The sequence below is a fragment of the Ahaetulla prasina genome, chromosome 17 (genome assembly GCF_028640845.1).
Source record: "Ahaetulla prasina isolate Xishuangbanna chromosome 17, ASM2864084v1, whole genome shotgun sequence".
Taxonomy (NCBI): Eukaryota; Metazoa; Chordata; class Lepidosauria; order Squamata; family Colubridae; genus Ahaetulla; species Ahaetulla prasina.
The window spans coordinates 11946047-11967289 of NC_080555.1; the positions used below are offsets into that span (position 1 = coordinate 11946047).

Consider the following 21243-nt stretch of genomic DNA (forward strand, 5'->3'; position numbering starts at 1 on the left):
GCGGCTATGTCAGGGTTCCCCCCTCCCTAAGCCCTCAGATCCAGTGTGGTTTCCAAGATGGCTTCGGTCAGGCTAATGCCGCCGTTAGGATTAAGATGCCTCCGATGTCTGCACAGCACAGCCCTACCCGCAGCTCCTCCAGCTCGTCTTTCAACTTCCGCATTTGCTGCTCTGCTCTCTCCCGTCCCTTTCGCTGCTTGGTCACCTCGCTCACCAGGTTTTCGATCCGGAGCTCCAGCTGCGGGAAGAGAAGAGATTTCTCTCGTCTTGTGGAGTAAAGGTGGTTTATGGGGGAGTGTCTTGTCTATTCCTGCAGCCCAGAAGCTGCGGAAGGCAATTTAGGACAGGGGTCTCCAACTCTGGTAACTTTACGACTTGTGGACTTCAACTCCCAGAATTGCTCAGCCAGCATGCTCCTGGATGCCTCCCTGAGCAAGGGACTCCACCTGGGTGGTCCACCTATCTTAAGGTAAAGTAGTGGCCAAAATTGTGGAAACCTTTTGGGAAAAGTGTATTTTCTAAAACCAGCTAATAACACCACTTTTTTTTCGAGTGCCGTGTTTCCCCGAAAATAAGATCCTGTCTTATATTTTTTCGAACCCTGAAATAAGTCCTTGGCCTTATTGCCATGCGCTCCAAAGCCCGATTGGACTTATTATTAAAGGTAAAGGTAAAGGTTCCCCTCGCACATACGTGCTAGTCGTTGCCGACTCTAGGGGGCGGTGCTCATCTCCATTTCAAAGCGGAAGAGCCAGCGCTGTCCGAAGACATCTCCGTGGTCATATGGCCGGCATGACTCAACGCCAAAGGCGCACGGAACACTGTTCCCTTCCCACCAAAGGCGGTCCCTATTTTTTCTACTTGCATTTTTACATGCTTTCGAAACTGCTAGGTTGGCAGAAGCTGGGAGAAGTAACGGGAGCTCACCCCGTTACACGGCAGCACTAAGGATTCAAACCGCTGAGCTGCCGACCTTTCGATCAACAAGCTCAACGTCCTAGCCCCTAAGCCACTTGGGCTTATTATTAGGGGATGTCTTATTTTGGGGGGAAACGGTAGTACCATAAAATTATATAGCAATGGAAAGATAATTTAATCAAGAATGTAATGCAATAACTTTTATGAAGGATTTGCTATTAGAATAGCAGTGACGGTATAAAGAAGAAAAGTGAAACAGGTAGAAAAAACGAGATATACAGAAATTTTCACCATGTCAGGTAATCCTTATTTGGGTAACCTTTAGCAAAGCTGGCTGAGGAACTCTGGGAGTTGAAGTCCACAAGTCTTAAAAGGGCCAAGTTTGCAGACCCCTATACTAATGGATTGCCCTGTCAATCTTAGTGGGAATATTCCTGATAGTTCCTTGCTTAGGTTGTTTTTATGCTGTTAGCTTGTTTGTCTGAGTTATCCAACTGACACTTGTATATAAACAGGGAACAAACACCTCTCCCTTTAACAGTGATGATGTCGCCTAGTTGAGTTAATGAAATGCCTGCAAGAAAACAGCCAAACTCAGAGAGCACCAAGGACCCCACTACAAAGATTCTCCTTTATTGATTGTGTCAGGAAAAGGTTATTTGCCTAACTAGTTGGCCAGGCAATATATAAACTAACTATGTATGTTTGTAGAAAGGCATGATATTGCTTTAAGGCTGTGCTGCATCATGCAAGCATCCTGATTGAGCTCTGTAGCCAATGTATAAAAGGACTCCTAAATTACGGCTTGTGGGGAATCTACAGGGATGCTACAGCATTGTAACCTGATGACATGCTGCAACTGTATATTTGAGCTTTATGATCGTTGCTTGATCATGGCTAGTTACTGATTCCTCAAGATACTGACTGTTGTGAATTGGACTGTTTTTTGCTGAACTGAAAGAAGACCTTGTTTGTTTTGCAAGTCTACGTCGGTAAGAACTGACTGACTTTATATGTGTATGACCTGGAATTGTTTTTGGACTATGTCTTTGCCTTTTCCCTAAAAGTAAAGGAATATAAAACCCCAGTTTGTCTGCAAGTGACTGTTATTGTACACAACCAGTCTCAGTCGTTTTCATGCGTAGGGTACTCTGCTCAACAGTCCACAACCTTGGTTGTGAATCCAGATTACCCTTAACAGATTGGGTGGAAAATCCCTTCTCCAAAGGGCAGAAGATACACCACTCATCCAGGGTGTTAATCTGTTGTGTCTCGCCCAATCTCACCACAGCCGGGGCCTTCTTATCTGCTTCCGAACACGGAGGAATGTTCTAGTATGCCTCCCGGCCCCAGCCCTGGCTCCATGCCCAGACAGGCTGAAGAGGAGGAAATATCTCCAGCCCCCAGCTCTGGCTCCATGCCCAGGCAAACGGAGCAACTGCACCCCTCCCCCTCCTCCACAGCATGTGAGCCTGAGGGAGGTCAATTGCCAACAGCTGCCGACTGGAGTGACCCTCGCTTCAGAAGACTTGATAGACGGAGGCAACAGAAGGAAGGGAGGGGCAGGCCTGAATAAGTGCTGAGTCATAGAGCCACACCCCATGGCCTATATAAAGGACCTGCTTTCTGGCATTCTCTGAGTCAGGCAAAGTCTAAACATATCTTGCTGAAGTCACTTTCTGGTCTCCTGCCTGCCCTGAGGACTTTGCTAGGACTTTGGCAGAGCTGCAGAGGCACGCCTGATTCGGATTTCCCTGACCCGGCCATCAGCGGAGGAGTGGGACACGACATAATCAACGCAGAGTTCTTGGCAAAGATGTTTAAGGACATGTCCGCTAAAAGTTGGAAATGTCATCAGATATTGGGTTCGTATTATCATGTGACAGACATGCCAAAAAGCAAAAAAATATTGGACAGAAATACACACGTGGTTAAAAAAAACAATAATGAAAGCAACATATACATTTAAAACCAGAAATATTTTTGTTGGACATTTTACTGGATAAGTATAACAAGGGGAATATGTATTTGATTTTACATGTATTAACTGCAGGTAGAATTGTATTTGCACAACAATGGAAGAGATCCCTACAGATATGATTTAAAAAAATGTGAGAATGTGCACAAATGGATAGATTTAACACTTACAATTAAGGAAAAGGAAGAAACTAAATACTTTTTGACATGGGACTGATTTTATCAATGGCTAGCTAATAAAAACAGAAGTTAGAAACATGTAGATAAAAGAAAAGGACTAATGATACAAGTGAGGTTTGTTAAAATGGATAAGCAAATATTATTATTATTATTATTATTATACCAATGTAATGAATAATGTTGTGAACACTTTGATTATTATTACCTAAAAATATTTGTACTCGGATAACACAGCCATGTTGAATCTTATATGTTATAAAATAAAATTACATTTTTTTAAAAAAACCCGCAGAGCTCTTAACATTCAGAACAGACGGTCTGGACTCTTCGGAAGGAGTCCAGTGAGGAGCATATACGTGCGTATGTGTGTGCATGCACATGCAGAGAAGAAAGTACCTCCTTGCGTCCACTCTCAGTACGGGCCAGCTCCTTGCGTAGTCCTTCCACCCGTCTAGCAGCAGCTTCTGTCTCCTCCAATCGTTCCCTTAGCAGGCGCGAATGCCGCAGCAACTGGGCCTGCAGCTCCCCACACTTGGCCTCGGCACTCTGCAGTTCCTCTACTGTCTCCTGATGGCGCGCCTGCTCCTCTTGCAGCTCCCAAGCCTGAGCCTGTAGCTGCTCCTGCAACTCGGTCTGACCCTACCGTGAGAAGAAGTCACTATCAGCACCGGACCTGAATACCTGGCCATACAGCAAACTCCCTCTTGGGCTGCCAAGTGGTAAAACACACAGGAATCAGACACTGATGGAATACTGACAGCCGTACAGCAGGTTCCATCTGGGTTGCCAAGTGGTAAAACGCACAGGAATCAGACACTGACGGAACACTGACAGCTGTACAGCAGGCTCCATCTGGGTTGCCAAGTGGTAAAACGCACAGCAACCAGACATTGACAGAACATTGACAGCCATACAGCAGGCTCCATCTGGGTTGCCAAGTGGTAAAACGCACAGCAACCAGACACTGACAGAACATTGACAGCCGTACAGCAGGCTCCATCTGGGTCGTCAAGCAATGAAACATGCAGGAATCAGGCACTGACTGAGATTTTGGACCATCTTCTGCAGTCTCCCAGGGTAAGGAACAGCAGGATCAGGAGTCCAAATTGTGCACAGATAAAAAACATTGCACTCCGTAATGTTGAACTTTGCCTTTCATCAAAACCACCTGGATTTGAGCAGTCCTGTGCGATATGGACAACACTGAACCAAATTCGCATTGGCCATGGTAGATATGCAGACCCCACTAGAAGTGGGGCAAAATACCATGATCGAATTGTGACCGCATGGCCAAAAAACCCCCAAAAAACTATTCAACATACAATATCAGTGCCAAAATAGAATCTCTAATGAAGACTTTGCTGGTTTCCTGGCTGTGACAAATGAAGCAAAAATTATACTTGTAATTTAGATATATTTATAATATTTTAAACATTATATTTCATATTTTGTACTTTTATCTTTTGTGTGTCTATCAAAATACGATGTGAATCCTCCATACGATAAATAAATGCACATAGTCATTCATTCCTTGGTCCTCTCTCGGCTGGATTACTGCAGTGTGCTCTACCTGGGGCTACCCTTGAAGAGTATTCGGAAGCTACAACTAGTACAGAATGCAGTGGTACGACAGTTCTGGAAATCCTTGAGGAAGTGCGCATAACACCATTGTTGAGCAAGCTACATTGGTTGCCATTTTTTTTCTGGATCCAATTCCCATGGTTTTAATTCTTATTTTTCTTAATATTAACTGTTTTTAAATTTATCTGTTTACCATTTCGTAAGCTGCCCAGAATTGCTTTATCCGTATGATGGGTGGCATAGTAATCTAATAACTAAATAAAAATAATACCTTCCAGGACATGTGGCCTTTCCTTGAAAGAACGAGAAATTGTGGAATGCAATCCTCTGTGTTTACATTCATTGCAGGACCAAATAACTTTAAGAAAAAGAGAATCCGAAGGATTCCTTGGGGGAAGCAGAGTTTGGGGCTAACTCCACCAGTTCTGAGTACGTCGCCCATCGTGTTCAAGCTCAAAACCGGATAGAAACAGGAATGTGATCTAGTCAGTTTCAAAATCCTGTCGAGACAGTTTCACGGTGCTGATAAGCAAACTCATGGCCAGTCCTGCTTACCAGAAAGTGCATTTTTCTTTAGGCTGCTTTGAGTAAATGAAACGAATGGTTTATGCCTCATTTTGTCCAACTTGGCAACTTTTAGATGCTGGACTTCAACTCCCAGAATTCTGGATGTTGAAGACCAGCGTCTTAAAGTTGCCAAAATTGGTAAACCCTGATTTACGAGTGAAAGAATAACTGAAATGATGAAACGTGTTCTTGATACTCATCAGGCATGATTATTTCGATTTGTTTGATCTCAAGATCTTATTGCCAGATCAATCTGATTTCATTTCCTTGACTGCAGCCTGCGAAACCCCCTGGGGGACCAAGATTGCTTTGGATACCTGGAGAGCATCTTTCTTCTCCTGTTCCAGAAACGTCACCCGCTCCTCCAACGCCTTCACTTGACCCAGGGCCATGCGATTGTGATACTGTTTCTGCATCTTGTCATTCTCCAGCTGATTTTCTGCCAGGTGGAAGAGTGGGAGGGAGAGAGGGGAAGGGGGAGAGAGAGAAAGGGGAAGTGGGGGAGAAAGAGAGAGAGGGAGACAGGGAGAGAAAAGAGGGAGAGAGAGGGAAGAGAAGGAGAGACAAAGAGAGAGAGGGAGAGAGGGAAGGAGAGAGAGACAGGGATGGAGAGAAAGAGAGAGGGAGAGAGGGGGGGAGGGAGAGAGAGAAAGGGCAGACAGGGAGAGAAGGAGAGAGAGGGAGAGGGAGAGAGGGAAGGAGAGAGAGGGACGAAGAGAACGGGAGAGAAGAGAGAGAGAGGAAAAGGGAAGGAGAGAGACAGGGACAGAGAGAAAGGGAGAGAAAGAGAGAGGAGAGAGAAAGGGAGAGGGAGAGAGAGAAAGGGGGAGAGGGGGAGAAAGAGAGAAAGGGAGAGAGGGGGAGAAAGAGGGAGACAGGGAGAGAAAGAGAAGGAGAGACAAAGAGAGAGATGGAGAGGGAGAGAGGGAAGGAGAGAGAGAGGGACGGAGAGAAAGGGGAGAGAGAGAAGAGGAGAGAGGGAGAGGGAGAGAATGAGCGAGGGAGATGAGAGAGAGAGATGAGAGAGGGAGGGGAGGAAAAGAAAGGGACAGAGAGAAAGGGAGAGAGGGAGTTGGAGATGGAGAAAGAAAGAGAAAGGAGAGAGGAGAGAGAGAAAGAGGAGAAAGTGAGAGAGAAAGGAGAGAGGGAGAGAGGGAGAGAGAGAAAGAGGAGAAAGTGAGAGAGAAAGGGAGGAGGAGAGGAAGGAGAGAGGGAAGGAAAGGGAGAGAAAGGGAGCGAGAAAGAGAGGGAGGGAGAGAGAGGACGGAGAGAAAGGGAGAGAAAGAGAGGAAGAGAGAAAGGGAGGAGGAGGAGGAGGAGAGAGGGAGAGGGAGAGAATGAGCGAGGGAGATGAGAGAGAGAGATGAGAGAGGGGAGGGGGAGGAAAAGAAAGGGACAGAGAGAAAGGGGAGAGAGGGAGTTGGAGATGGAGAGAAAGAAAGAGAAAGGAGAGAGGGAGAGAGAGAAAGAGGAGAAAGTGAGAGAGAAAGGAGAGAGAGGAGAGAGAGGAGAGAGAGAAAGAGGAGAAAGTGAGAGAGAAAGGGGAGGGAGGGAGAGGAAGGGAGAGAGGGAAGGAGAGGGAGAGAAAGGGGAGCGAGAAAGAGAGGGAGGGAGAGAGAGAGGGATGGACAGAAAGGGAGAGAGAGAGAGGAAGAGAGAAAGGGAGGGGAGGGGAGGAGAAAGAGAGAGAGAGACAGGGAGGGAAAGAGAGAGGGAGAGGAAGAGAAAGAGAGGGGGGAGAGAAAGAGAGATAAAAAAGAGAAAGGGGAGAAAGAAGGAGAAGGAGGGAGAGAGGAAGACGGAGAGAGGGGGAGAGAAAGAGGGAGAGGGAGAGAGAGAAGGGGAGAGAAAGGGGAGAGAAAGAGAGACAGAGAGAAAGGGGAAAGAGAGGGAGGGAGGGAGAGAGAGGGGGAGAGAACCTTAATATCCTCCTATCAATGGCCAACCTACACAAAGCATGCCCTGCATGTATGTCCTAGGCATTTGCTTAGTGACCGTTTGACGTTACGATGGCACTAAAAAAATGACTTACGATCCATGTTCGCATTTGTGACCATTGCCGCATCTCTGTGGTCACACGACCAGTATTTGGAGTCTTAGCAACGTGGGACCTTTTGTGACCTTCCGCCATCGGGGAAGCCAGATTCACTTAACAACCATGTCCCTAACTTTAACAAACGGCAGCGATTCACTTAACAACTGTGGGCAAAAAGGTCGTAACATGGGTCGAAACTCACTTAACAACTGTCTTGCTTAGCAACAGAAATTTGGGGCTCAGTTGTGGTCATAAACCGGGGAGCACCTGTACTTGCATCAAGACACCACGATGACGCAAGTCTGCAATTGTGTCCTTTGTGTGTTGAGGCGGGCTCTGTCGTCGACATCCTGTAGTTTTACCAACGTTCCCGCAACAACAGAGAGAATATTCCAGCTGTTTCTCGCCCGCGGATGAGAGGAAAAGACACATTTCTCTAAAGCAAGGGTCTCCAACCTTGGCAACTTTAAGCCTGGCGGACTTCAACTCCCAGCTTTGCTGGCTGGGGGATTCTGGGAGATGAAGTCCGCCAGGCTTAAAGTTGCCAAGGTTGGAGACCTCTGCTCTAAAGTGACCTTAATGTTAAGATTGACTTTTGGTGAAACCAAAGCGACTTTTCTTGGCAATCATATAGAAGTGGTTTATTACTAACCTCTTTTTTTTTCTTTTTTCTTAGTTCTCCTCCCACCTGAGATCGCTCGGTGGTCTCCCATCCAACCATTAACTTAATCAAATCCCTTTTAAATGTATTTTTAATTCTCACCTTAGGTAAAGTTGATCAAAGGCTGCCGTTTCCGTGTTCCGGACAGTAAAATGATCTAGAAAGTAGCTCGTTTTCCCGCCGAAAAAAAATTTTTTTTTTTACAATTACCGGTCAATTGCCTCTTCAAAGTAGCCACCTCGTTTTGGAGACTTCGAATTGCCGCGTCCTTAGCCGAGGTCTTGGAAGGGGATTTCGCCAGAGAATCTGCGCAGGGCGAGTGCAAGGGGTGGGGGGTAAGAGATCTCCCGTGGATTTCTGGATCGCATTACTCACCCGATCCATTTCGGGGTTGGCAGGGCGCCCTGAACCGTAAACAAACACGACGGGGGTGGGGTGGCCCCACCCGCTAAGCGAGGCGAAACAAATCAAGCTTGACGTGTTTGTGCAAATGTAGTTCCTGTGTCTTGGGCTCCAAGCTGAATCAGTGAGTTGTGCAAATCCGTTTAATGAAGAACTGGCGGAAATTCTCGTGAGCGGGTGGGGTGATTAGCCTGACTCTGCACTCTGTCTATGCTTAGTTTTCTCATTATTTACGGGACCGCCTGCTGCCACCGACTACCTCCCACCGACCCGTACGCTCTCACAGGGAGGGACTCCTTAGGGTGCCGTCCGCCAGGCAGTGCCGACTGGCGACACCCAGGGGAAGGGCCTTCTCTGTGGGGGCCCCCACCCTCTGGAACGAGCTCCCCCCAGGATTACGTCTGCTTCCAGACCTTCGAACCTTCCGCCGCGAGCTTAAGACACATCTATTTATTTGTGCAGGGCTGGCCTAGGGTTTAATTTTAAAATTAATTTTAAACGGGGTTTTGTACTTTTAACTATAGTTTTAAATTTGGCCTAATGGAATAAGTTTTTTAAATGTCGTTTTAACATGTATTTATTTTATATTTTATGTTTTATAAGGCTGTAAACCGCCCTGAGTCCTTCGGGAGATAGGGCGGTATAGAAATTTGAATAATAAATAAATAATAAACTGTCAGGTCACCTGATCCCAAATTACCTTGCCTCCAAATGTAGGTAGCCCATAAGTTTAGGGAACCTTGATGGGCGGGGGGGGGGGGGGGGGGGCTGGGCCAGGGGGGGAATGTAAAATTTCTCACGTTTTGTGGGCATGGCTTGGTGGTGGTGGGGGAATGTGACTTGGTGGGTGTGGCCAACTTTTTTTTTTTTTTACTTTTAAAAGCATTTTTTTTCTACAACCTCTTCGGCCAAAGAGGTTGTAGAAAAAAATGCTTTTAAAAGCCTCCGATGATCAGGCAACTCAGCTGGGATCGCCAGAGGAGCCTTTTAAAAGCATTTTTCCTACAACCTCTTCGGCCGAAGAGGTTGTAGAAAAAAACGCTTTTAAAAGGCTCCTCTGATGATCCCAGCTGAGCCGCGCGATCATCAGAGGCTTTTTTTTTTTTACTTTTAAAAGCATTTTTTCGGCCGAAGAAAAAATGCTTTTAAAAGTAAAACAAAAACAAAAACCTCTGAGGATCATAAGGCTCAGCTGGACATGGGGGGTGGGCAGGGATTTTTCCTACCGGTTTTCCAAACCACCCACCACCATCGCTACCGGATCGGGCAATCCGGTCCGAACTGGGAGCATTTCACCCTTGGGCTGGACTAGTAGACCTCGAAGGCCCCTTCTCCACCACTGCTTCTAGGAATCCTTCTTCCTCCCGCAGAGTTACCTACCTTGCAGTTTCCGACTCAATTCCAGTTTCTCCCGTTCTAGCTGACGGATCCTTTTCTCAAGCCGGCTGATGCTGGAGCTGGTGTGGGGAGACACCGGGGGTCTCTCGGGGAAGGGTCTGTGGGGACACAGAGAGATGGAGCTCAGAACCGATTCTGGATCAACGGGAATCAGTTCTGCAACCAAAGGGCAAGAAAAACAGGTTTTCTTTCTGAAAAGCAGGATGGGGCGCACGGGTGGGATATCCGTGGTCTCACGGCAGCCAAAAATACTCCTTTATCATCATAAGTTGCCATTGCAGTTGAGATTTCCTACAAAATAATGCAGCTCTGTTTCCCGTGAATTTAACAGATTAACAGAGTTGGAGGGGACCTTGTGGTCATCTAGTCCAACCCCCCACCCCCACCCCGCACCCAAGCAGAAGACCCTACACCATTTCTGGCAGATGGCAGTCCAGTCTTTTCTTGAAAGCCTCCAATGATGAAGCTCCCAAAACTTCCAAATGCAACTTTTGTTCCATGGATTAATTGTTCTCACTGTCAGGAAATTCCTCCTTATTTCCAGATTGAATCTCTCTTCTTGTTCAGTTTCCATCCATTGTTCCTTCTCTGCCTTCAGGTGCTTTGGAGAATAGCTTGACCCCCTTCCTCCTCTCTGTGGCAGCCCCTCAAATATTGGAAGATGCTCTCCTGTCTCCCCTGGTCCTTCTCTGCACTAGACTAGCCTAGTGCAGTTCCTGCAACCGTTCATTGTCTGTTTCAGCCTCCAGTCCCCTCATCATCCTGGTTGCTCTTCTCTGCACTTTTTCTAGGTGTTGGCTATTCCTACTAGTGTCAGCTTAGTATCTTAGTACCTAGTATCATCTGCAAATTTCATAAGTTCCCCTTCTATTCCCTCAACTAAGTCGTTTATGAAAATATTGAAGAGTACTGGGCCTCAGACGGAACCTTGTGGTACCCCACTGTTTACTTCCCTTCATATAGACTTAGACCCATTAAGGACTACTCGTTGAGTACGGTTTGTCAGCCAGTTACTAATTCATCTGGTGGTGATGAGATCTATCCCACTTTTTTCTAGCTTAGCAAGAAGTAGATTGTGGTCTACTTTGTCGAATGCCTTTGCTGAAGTCTAAGTCTATTATGTCCACAGTATTTCGCTGGTCAACTAATTTAGTCACTATGTTGAAGAATGAAATAAGATTGGTTTGGCATGATCTGTTTTTAACAAACCCGTGGTGACTGCTAGTGATTACTCGTTTCTAGATATTGGCAGATTGGGTTTTTTATCTTTTCCAGTACCTTCCCGTGAATTCATTCAGTAAAACTTATTTGCTGGAAAACAGGCTAGGCCGGTCCGGTGCCTGCAATTCGCAAACTCCAGCAAAAAAATTTTAAAAAGGAAAAAAAAATATCACAATATTGTGTTGTAATACAGATAGTCCTCAACGTACAAACCGTAATCGAGCCCCAAATTCCGTGGCTAAGTGACTTTTGTACGACAGTTGTTAAGTGAATCACTCTGACTCACACTGCTGTTAAGTGAACCTGGATTCCACTTGATTTTGCTGGTCAGAAGGTCACAAAAGGGGATCATGGGACCCCGGGACACTGCAACGGTCGTAAATATGAGTCAGCTGCCAAGCTGACCCATATTTTGATCACGTGACCGCAGGGTGTTGCAATGGTCGTTAAGTGTGAAAAATGGTCGTAAGTCACTTTTTTTCTGTGATGTTGTAACTTCGAATGTTGTAAGTTGAGGACTGCCGCAATTCAGAGACCTTCCATGAAGTGGGGAGAATGTTCCCCAGCCCCGACTAACGGTTGAACCTCTTTTTAATACATGCACGGTTGGCTGTTCGAAGACGGCTGCAAAAAATCAAAATTATGGAAAGCCTCAGAAATTCCCACGACGAAAGATTGAAAGACCAAATCGCCCTGCCGAGCAGAAAGCAGATAGCTGCAGCAGCTCCCTATTGGCCGGCTAACTAGCAGTTTTTGAGATAGACTGCTGCTGAAGCTGGAGGCTCCACGCTACCCAGAGCACCAGAAAGAAACAGCCGAGCCAGGAACGAAGACGCAAATCAAAGCAACACCACCGTACTCACATCCCGGAGGTGTAGGTGAATCCAACGAAGGGGAGGTGGTGGGCCGAGAAAGTGGCGTGGGAGATTGGCGGAAGCGTCTCCTAAAAAAATCAGGAATGGAGGAGGAAGATTAGAGGCCATTTTTTTCCTCCCAAATACCCACACCCTCCTGGGTACGCAAGCGAGGACATAAGACTCATCTTTTTATCCGCGCGGGGCTGGCTTAAATTGGGATTTTAATGTTAAATTTATTAATTTTAAACGGGGTTTTTTAGTATGGTAAATTTTAATCACTGGGCTAATTTAAATAAGTTTTTTAAATCGTATTTTAAACTTGTATATTGTATTGTCAGTTTTATTATGCCTGTACACCGCCCTGAGTCCTTCGGGAGAAGGGCGGTATAAAAATCAAATAAAATAAATAAAAAATAAATAAATAAATAAATAAGGTGTCGTGAAGGGCTGGGTGTAACTACCTTGCAGGAGGTTCCCTTGAAGGGTCTGTATTCAAAATTAAGCAGAGGAGCCCTTTCGCTGTTGCACATCCACACATACAGTCAATAACATGGCCACCCAACGATCTGGCGGACCCTTTAAAATAGGGTTTCCCAACCTTGCACACTTTAAGACGCGTGGACTTCAACTCCCAGAATTCCCCTAGCCAGCTTAGCTTAGCTAACTCAGCTTAGTTAGTTGAGACTTAGCTGGCTGGGGAATTCTGGGAGTTGAAGCCCACAAGTCTTAAAGTGACCAAGGTTGGAGATGTTGTGTCTCGTCCGATCTCACCACAGCCGGGGCCTTCTTATCTGCTTCCGAACACGGAGGAATGTCCTAGTATTTGCACAGTGTTCGCGCCGCTACTTCCATTTTACTTCCAATAGTTGAGGACTATTGCAGTGGCCCCTGCACTGAGGCATCGGAATGCCTCCTTGCAAGGGCCACTACAATAGTCCTCGACTTACAAAGTTATGATGGACCTCCCCAGAGATTGTTAAACCTGGATTTGAACTTCCACTGGTCTCCCCCAATAATGTGATCGCATTTGGGGCTTTGGCATTGATAGCTGTTTGCAGCGTCCCACAATCACTTCATCACAATTTACAACATTTTTTTTTTTGACAGAAACTGGGGGTGACTTCCAGTTTCTAGCAAAAAGCATCCATTGTGGACAAGGGATTCTGCCTACCACCCTTACAGCTCTGTTCTTTTTACTTTTTATGGAGGCACGATCGAGAGTGTCTTAACAAACTGCATCCCTTGTTTGGTTTGGTGGCTGCAGTGCCTCAGATAGAAAGTCCCTACAGAGAGTGGCGAGGACAGCGGAGAAGATCATAGGAAGCTCGCTTCCCGTTATTCAGGATGTTGCTTATAGGCGCTATGTGCTTAGAGCTCGAAGCGTTGTTGGAGACACCCCCCACACACACACACACACTTCATGGTCTGTTTCTGTTGCTCCACTCTGGGAGGAGGTTTCAAAGTATTTCTAGCAGGACTTCCAGATTCTGGAACAGCTTTGCTCCTTATGCCATCGATCTTGTAAACTCGCAAGATTGGTTTCTCTCGCCATGTACATGTATACATCCAAACTAAACTGTGTTGTTTTTCTGTGTCATATAATATAGAATAGAATAGAATAGAATTCTTTATTGGCCAAGTGTGATTGGACACCCAAGGAATTTGTCTTTGGTCATATGCTCTCGGTGTACAAATATAAGTTCATCAAGAATCGTAAGGTACAACACTTAATGATAGTCATAGGGTACAAATAAGCAATCAGGAAATATATGTGTATGTGTGGGTATATACTAATTTTGTATTTATTTATACATCTTGTCATGTTTATGTAGTGTGTATTGGAGGTGGTGATACTTTGAGTGCTGTATGCAACGAAATTTCATTTTAATGTATGCCGATTAGTATACATTCAAAGTGACAATAAAGTTATTATTCAACTCTACTCCACTCCATTATATTCTAAATTCTATTCTATTCCATTCCATTCTATTCTATTCCATTCCATTCTATTCCTATGGTGGTCCAGTAGCTAGAATGCAGGATTGCAGGCTAACTGTGCCCAATGCCAGCAGTTCGATCCTGACTGGCTCAAGGTTGACTCAGCCTTCCGTCCTTCCCAGATCAGTAAAATGAGGACTATTGCAGTGGCCCCTGCACTGAGGCATCGGAATGCCTCCTTGCAAGGGCCACTACAATAGTCCTCGACTTACAAAGTTATGATGGACCTCCCCAGAGATTGTTAAACCTGGATTTGAACTTCCACTGGTCTCCCCCAGTAATGTGATCGCATTTGGGGCTTTGGCATTGATAGCTGTTTGCAGCGTCCCACAATCACTTCATCACAATTTACAACATTTTTTTTTTTTTGACAGAAACTGGGGGTGACTTCCAGTTTCTAGCAAAAAGCATCCATTGTGGACAAGGGATTCTGCCTACCACCCTTACAGCTCTGTTCTTTTTACTTTTTATGGAGGCACGATCGAGAGTGTCTTAACAAACTGCATCCCTTGTTTTGTTTGGTGGCTGCAGTGCCTCAGATAGAAAGTCCCTACAGAGAGTGGCGAGGACAGCGGAGAAGATCATAGGAAGCTCGCTTCCCGTTATTCAGGATGTTGCTTATAGGCGCTATGTGCTTAGAGCTCGAAGCGTTGTTGGAGACACCCCCCCCTCACACACACACACACACACACACACACACACACTTCATGGTCTGTTTCTGTTGCTCCACTCTGGGAGGAGGTTTCAAAGTATTTCTAGCAGGACTTCCAGGTTCTGGAACAGCTTTGCTCCTTATGCCATCGATCTTGTAAACTCGCAAGATTGGTTTCTCTCGCCATGTACATGTATACATCCAAACTAAACTGTGTTGTTTTTCTGTGTCATATAATATAGAATAGAATAGAATAGAATAGAATAGAATAGAATAGAATAGAATAGAATAGAATAGAATAGAATAGAATTCTTTATTGGCCAAGTGTGATTGGACACACAAGGAATTTGTCTTTGGTGCAGATGCTCTCGGTGTACAAATATAAGTTCATCAAGAATCGTAAGGTACAACACTTAATGATAGTCATAGGGTACAAATAAGCAATCAGGAAATATATGTGTATGTGTGGGTATATACTAATTTTGTATTTATTTATACATCTTGTCATGTTTATGTAGTGTGTATTGGAGGTGGTGATACTTTGAGTGCTGTATGCAACGAAATTTCATTTTAATGTATGCCGATTAGTATACATTCAAAGTGACAATAAAGTTATTATTCAACTCTACTCCACTCCATTATATTCTAAATTCTATTCTATTCCATTCCATTCTATTCCTATGGTGGTCCAGTAGCTAGAATGCAGGATTGCAGGCTAACTCTGCCCAATGCCAGCAGTTCGATCCTGACCGGCTCAAGGTTGACTCAGCCTTCCGTCCTTCCCAGGTCAGTAAAATGAGGACCCAGATTGTTGGGGGAAAGAGGTTGATTCTGTAAACTGCTTAGAGAGGGCTGCAAAGCACTGTGAAGTGGTAGATAAGTCTGAGTGCCATTGCTATCTTCCTTCCTTCTTTCCTTCCTTCCTTCCTTCCATCCATCCATCCATCCATCCATCCTGTTAGAATGCAGGTTAAATCTGCCAACTGCCAGCAGTTCGAACCTGACCGGCTCAAGGTCGACTCAGCCTTCCATCCTTCCGAGGTGGGTAAAATGAGGACCCAGATGGTTGGGGGGGCAAGAGGCTGACTCTGTAAAGTCACTTAGAGAGGGCTATAAAAAGCAGTGTAAAGCGGTATATAAGTCTAACAGCTATTGTTATGTTACTAACGTAACAACTGCAGTGACTCACTAAACAACCGTGGCAAGAAAGATTGTAAAATGGGGCAAAATTCACTTAATAACTGTCTTGCTTAGCAACAGAAATGTTGAGCTCAATTGCGGTCGTACGTCGAGGACTTCCTGCACGGCGTCCTGCTTAGCAAGCTACATAACTTACCAGCATAATTCTGGGCTTGATTATAGTAGTCCTAAACAGAGGACTACTTGTTATCGAAGGATGTGTGTGTGAATGTTTTTTCTAGCAGCAACTTCACACACAGCCCGTGATCCCTACTTTCCCAGTCACTCCCAAAGCGGTGGCATGGATTATATCCTAAGTCCTAAATCAAGCACTACCTGGGTTTGAGAGCTGTATGCAACGAAATTTCACTTTAATGTACGCCGATTAGCGTACATTCAAAGGGACAATAAAGTTATTCTGAGTTTAAGCCAGGGGTGAAATGCTGCCGGTTCGGACCGGATCTCCCGATCCGGTAGCCATGGCGGCAGGTGGTTCGGAGAAGCGGTAGCAAAAATCCCTGCCCCCCCACCCCATGCCCAGCTGAGCCGCGCGATTATCAGAGTTTTTTTTTTTTTTACTTTTAAAAGCATTTTTTCTTCGGCCGCAAAAATGCTTTTAAAAGTAAAAAAAATAAAAAGCTTCTGATGATCGCGCGGCTCAGCTGGGATCGTCAGAACCCTTTAAAAGCATTTTTTTCTGCAACCTCTTCGGCCAAAGCGGTTGTAGAAAAATTGCTTTTAAAAGGCTCTGGCGATCCCAGCTATGTTGCCTGATCGTCCGAGGCTTTTTTTTTTCTTTTAAAGGCAAAAAAAAAATGCTTTTAAAAGAAAAAAGCCTCTGATGATCAGGCAACTCAGCTGGGATCATCAGAACCTTTTAAAAGCATTTTTTCTGCAACCTCTTCGGCCAAAGAGGTTGTAAAAAAAATGCTTTTAAAAGTTAAAAAAAAAAAGTTGGCCACGCCCACCCACTTACATTACTCCCACCACCACCAAGCCACGCCCACATAACCGGTAGTAACAAATTTTACATTTCACCACTGGTTTGAATCTAAGGTGTAAGCAAATAAAAGGACTGGATTAGATGAGATTTCAGTGGCAACTTCTGGGCCTGACCACAAATGGAGACTTTAACCGAGACGGTGGCACCAACGTGGCTTGCCATGGCATCTGCTGTAGCCTCGCAAATTTCCAAGTTCCCTCAAATTTGGCCATCCCCACCCCTCTCTGGGGCAGGGATGCTGTCGTGTCCCACTCCTCCGCTGACGGCCGGGTCAGGGAAATCCGAATCAGGCTTGCCTCTGCAGCTCTGCCAAAGTCCTAGCAAAGTTCTCAAGGCAGGCAGGAGACCAGAAAGTGACTTCAGCAAGATATGTTAGACTTTGCCTGACTCAGAGAATGCCAGAAAGCAGATCCTTTATATAGGCCATGGGGTGTGGCTCCATGACTCAGCACTTATCCAGGTGTTGTGTCTTGTCCGCTCTCACCGCAGCCGGGGTCTGCTTATCTGCTCCCGAACACGGAGGAATGTATGCCTCCCGGCCCCAGTCCTGGCTCCATGCCCAAGCAGGCTGCAGAGGAGGGAGCATCCTCCGGCCCAGGCAAATGGAGCAGCTAGACCCCTCCCCTTCCAACAGCTGATTGGAGTGACCCTCGCATCAGAAGATTGGATAGGCAGAGGCAACAGAAGGAAGGGAGGGGCAGGCCTTAATGAGTGCTGAGTCATGGAGCCACACCCCATGGCCTATATAAAGGATCTGCTTTCTGGCAGTCTCTGAGTCAGGCAAAGTCGAACATATCTTGCTGAAGTCACTTTCTGGTCTCCTGCCTGCTCTGAGGACTTTGCTAGGACTTTGGGCAGAGCTGCAGAGGCACGCCTGATTCGGATTTCCCTGACCCGGCGTCAGCGGAGGAGTGGGACACGACACCAGGCCTGCCCCTCCCTTCCTTCTGTCGCCGCCGCCTATCAATTCTTCTGAAGCAAGGGTCACTCCAGTTGGCAGCTGTTGGTAATTGATCTCCCTCAGGCTCACATGCTGTGGGGGAGGGGTCTAGTTGCTCCGTTTGCCTGGGCATGGAGCCAGAGCTGGGGGCTGGAGGTGCTTCCTCCTCCTCAGCCTGTCTGGGCATGGAGCCAGGGCTGGGGCCGGGAGGCATACTAGGACATTCCTCAGCGTTCGGAAGCAGATAAGAAGGCCCCGGCTGCGGTGAAAGCGGGCAAGACACAACAGATGCCAGGATCTGGTTGGCAACTGCTGTGGTTCCTGCCCATCTCACACGCCACCCTCCTCCCAGCCTGGCACGGGCCCGTGGCATCCGCACTTGGCGTCACCCATTGTTACCGCTTCTTTGAGGGTATCGTCGTCGACATCGAAGTTGGAGGTGTCGGCCGGACTGGCCACCTCAGGCACCAAGGGGGGAGGGCTTTTGCGGAGGTCCTCCCAGGCGATGCCCTCGAAGAAGGGGTGGCGCGTGAAGTCCTCGATGCCCTTCTGGCCCAGGCGGACTTCTTGGCGGCACAAGAGCTCGCGGATCAGGTCCTTGGCGCTCTCCGAGACATCGGTGATATCCGTGGGAAACTGCAGGTGGTCCTGGAAGAGGAAAGAGAAGGGTGGGGATGCAAGGGGGCCAGATGTCTCAGGGGATCTCTCTGCTACCCTTGGGCAGCTGTAGGGGGCGCTGTGCTCCGCCAAGGACTCCAGAAACCAAAATTCCTGGACTAACTGGGATCATGAAAGCAAAAGATCAGGGTTTAAGCAAGGTAACCAAGATCATGAAAGCAACAGATCAGGATTTAAGCAAGGCAACCAAGATCATGAAAGCAACAGATCAGGGTTTAAGCAAGGCAACCAAGATCATGAAAGCAACAGATCAGGATTTAAGCAAGGCAACCAAGATCATGAAAGCAACAGATCAGGGTTTAAGCAAGGCAACCAAGATCATGAAAGCAACAGATCAGGGTTTAAGCAAGGTAACCAAGATCATGAAAGCAACAGATCAGGGTTTAAGCAAGGCAACCAAGATCATGAAAGCAACAGATCAGGGTTTAATCAAGGTAACCAAGATCATGAAAGCAACAGATCAGGGTTTAAGCAAGGTAACCAAGATCATGAAAGCAACAGATCAGGATTTAAGCAAGGCAACCAAGATCATGAAAGCAACAGATCAGGGTTTAAGCAAGGCAACCAAGATCATGAAAGCAACAGATCAGGGTTTAAGCAAGATAACCAAGATCATGAAAGCAACAGATCAGGGTTTAAGCAAGATAACCAAGATCATGAAAGCAACAGATCAGGGTTTAATCAAGGTAACCAAGATCATGAAAGCAACAGATCAGGGTTTAAGCAAGATAACCAAGATCATAAAAGCAACAGATCAGGGTTTAAGCAAGGGCAAGAGGAAAGTTGCACACCTGTTAGAATTCACCCTGCATTAATAGAAGTAAAGTGGCAAGCTCACCCTCCAAGAACGGACCAGAGTTAGTCCTTGACTTACAACCATTCGGTTAGTGACCATCCAAAGTTGCAACGGCAACTTTATGATTTATGAGCGTTTTTCACACATACGACCGTTGCAGTATCTCCATGGCCACGTGATTGCAATTCCTATGCTTGGCAACTGACTCACAGTTATGACGGTTGCTGTGGTCCTCCTGGGGTCACGGGATGCCCTTTTGCGACCTTCTGGCCAGCAAAGACTATGGAGATAGCCAGGTTCACTTAACGACCGTGTTACCAACTTAACAACGGCAGTGATTCACTGAACAGCTGAGGCGAGGCAGGTGGTAAAACAGGGCAAAAACTCACTTCACAACGGTCTTCTTAGCGGGCGGACATTTTGGGCTGAGTGGTGGCCATACGTTTGTGCCACTACTAGACGGAGAAGTAGAAAGGGCCCTGCAGTGAGATCATTTGAGGTGACTCGTGAAAGCGAGCCAAGCTGCATTGGGAGGAGAAATGGGAGCATTCACACCCAAGGCTGGCAGCCAATTTGACTCAGGGAGGGAGTTGCCTGAATTTTTGCCCAAGGCAAAGAAGCTACTGAATGGGTGCAAAATCCAGCTGTTGAGCCCGACAAATGGAAGATGTACGAAGGGACCTTGAAGGTCTTCTAGTCCAGGGGTCTCTAACCTTGGTCGCTTTAAGACTTGTGGACTTCAACTCCCAGAGTCCCTCCTGCTCTAGACCTTAGCTTTGCTGGCTGAGGGACTCTGGGAGTTGAAGTCCACAAGTCTTAAAGGGACCAAGGCTGGAGACCCCTGCTCTGGACCTCAGCTTTGCAGGCTGAGGGACTCTGGGAATTGAAGTCCACAAGTCTTAAAGGGACCAAGGCTGGAGACCCCTGCTCTGGACCTCAGCTTTGCAGGCTGAGGGACTCTGGGAATTGAAGTCCACAAGTCTTAAAGGGACCAAGGCTGGAGACCCCTGCTCTGGACCTCAGCTTTGCAGGCTGAGGGACTCTGGGAATTGAAGTCCACAAGTCTTAAAGGGACCAAGGCTGGAGACCCCTGCTCTAGACCTCAGCTTTGCTGGCTGAGGGACTCTGGGAGTTGAAGTCCACAAGTCTTAAAGGGACCAAGGTTGGAGACCCCTGCTCTAGACCTCAGCTTTGCTGGCTGAGGGACTCTGGGAGTTGAAGTCCACAAGTCTTAAAGGGACCAAGGTTGGAGACCCCCTGCCCAGATTCCTCTGCGTCCTGCGGCCTTTCCCACCTACGGCGCCCGCCCGGCTCACCTCGTGGTTCATGATCTTGCCGTACGTCTCGACCAGGGACTCGGCGTAGAAAGGGGTTTCCCCGAAAAGCAGCTCGTACATGCAGACCCCCAGAGACCACCAGTCGCACTCGGGGCCGTATTTGCCCTTTCGGTCCTCCATGGCTTGCAGAATCTCTGGGGAGATATAATCGGGGGTGCCCACCGCCACCGAGGACTCCACCTGAGGGGATGGGCAGGGGGAGGAAAAAACAGAGCTCAGTTCAGATTCTGCCATCTTTCAAATTTATCCTTTAGATCACGGGTCTCCAACCTTGGCAACTTTAAGCTGGAGGACTTCAACTCCCAGAATTCCCCAGCCAGCAAAGCTGGCTGGGGAATTTCTGGGAGTTGAAGTCCTCCAGGCTTAAAGTTGCCAAGGTTGGAGACCCTTGCTTTAGATTAAGATCTAAAGAGCCTTTTAGATCAGCGTTTTTCAAACTCGGCAACATTTGGAAGGGTGGATTTCAGTGCTGGGTTTCTACCGGTTCGCCCCAGTCTGGGAGAACCGGTGGTAGCAGCCGCAGGAGGCTCCGTCCACTCACCTGGCATCATCACGGACTCTGCGCATGCGCAGAAGTGCTACACGCAAGTAAAGTGGCCCAGTAGCAAAGGTAAGTGGAAGCCACTACTGGTGGACTTCAACTCCACAGCATGGAATTCTGGGAGTTGAGGTCCACACATCTTAAAAGATGCCAAGGTTGCAAAAAATGTTTTATACAATTGCTTATTATTTATTTATGCGTAAGTCTGCATAAGGTTTGATGACATCATCATGTGGTACCGTTTGACACACAAACACACTCCTCGTTGTGTCCCTCTCTCTAGTCCCCTACTGTTAGAGAGTGTTTCGGAATCAGCTTAACT

The 21243-nt window shown here is 46.8% G+C and overlaps 1 protein-coding gene across 1 annotated transcript in view; it reads right to left on the minus strand.

Moving 5' to 3' along the window:
- Window positions 1-21243, minus strand: part of CDC42BPG (CDC42 binding protein kinase gamma) — a 112991-nt gene that overhangs the window by 46742 nt on the left and 45006 nt on the right. The window contains exons 7-14 of the mRNA XM_058160029.1: window positions 20360-20560; window positions 17969-18217; window positions 11804-11883; window positions 9702-9817; window positions 8130-8225; window positions 5541-5662; window positions 3472-3714; window positions 128-238 (exon numbers count right to left, since the gene is read on the minus strand). Of these exons, the coding sequence (XP_058016012.1) occupies window positions 128-238; window positions 3472-3714; window positions 5541-5662; window positions 8130-8225; window positions 9702-9817; window positions 11804-11883; window positions 17969-18217; window positions 20360-20560 (1218 nt within the window). The remainder of the gene's footprint in view (window positions 1-127; window positions 239-3471; window positions 3715-5540; window positions 5663-8129; window positions 8226-9701; window positions 9818-11803; window positions 11884-17968; window positions 18218-20359; window positions 20561-21243) is intronic.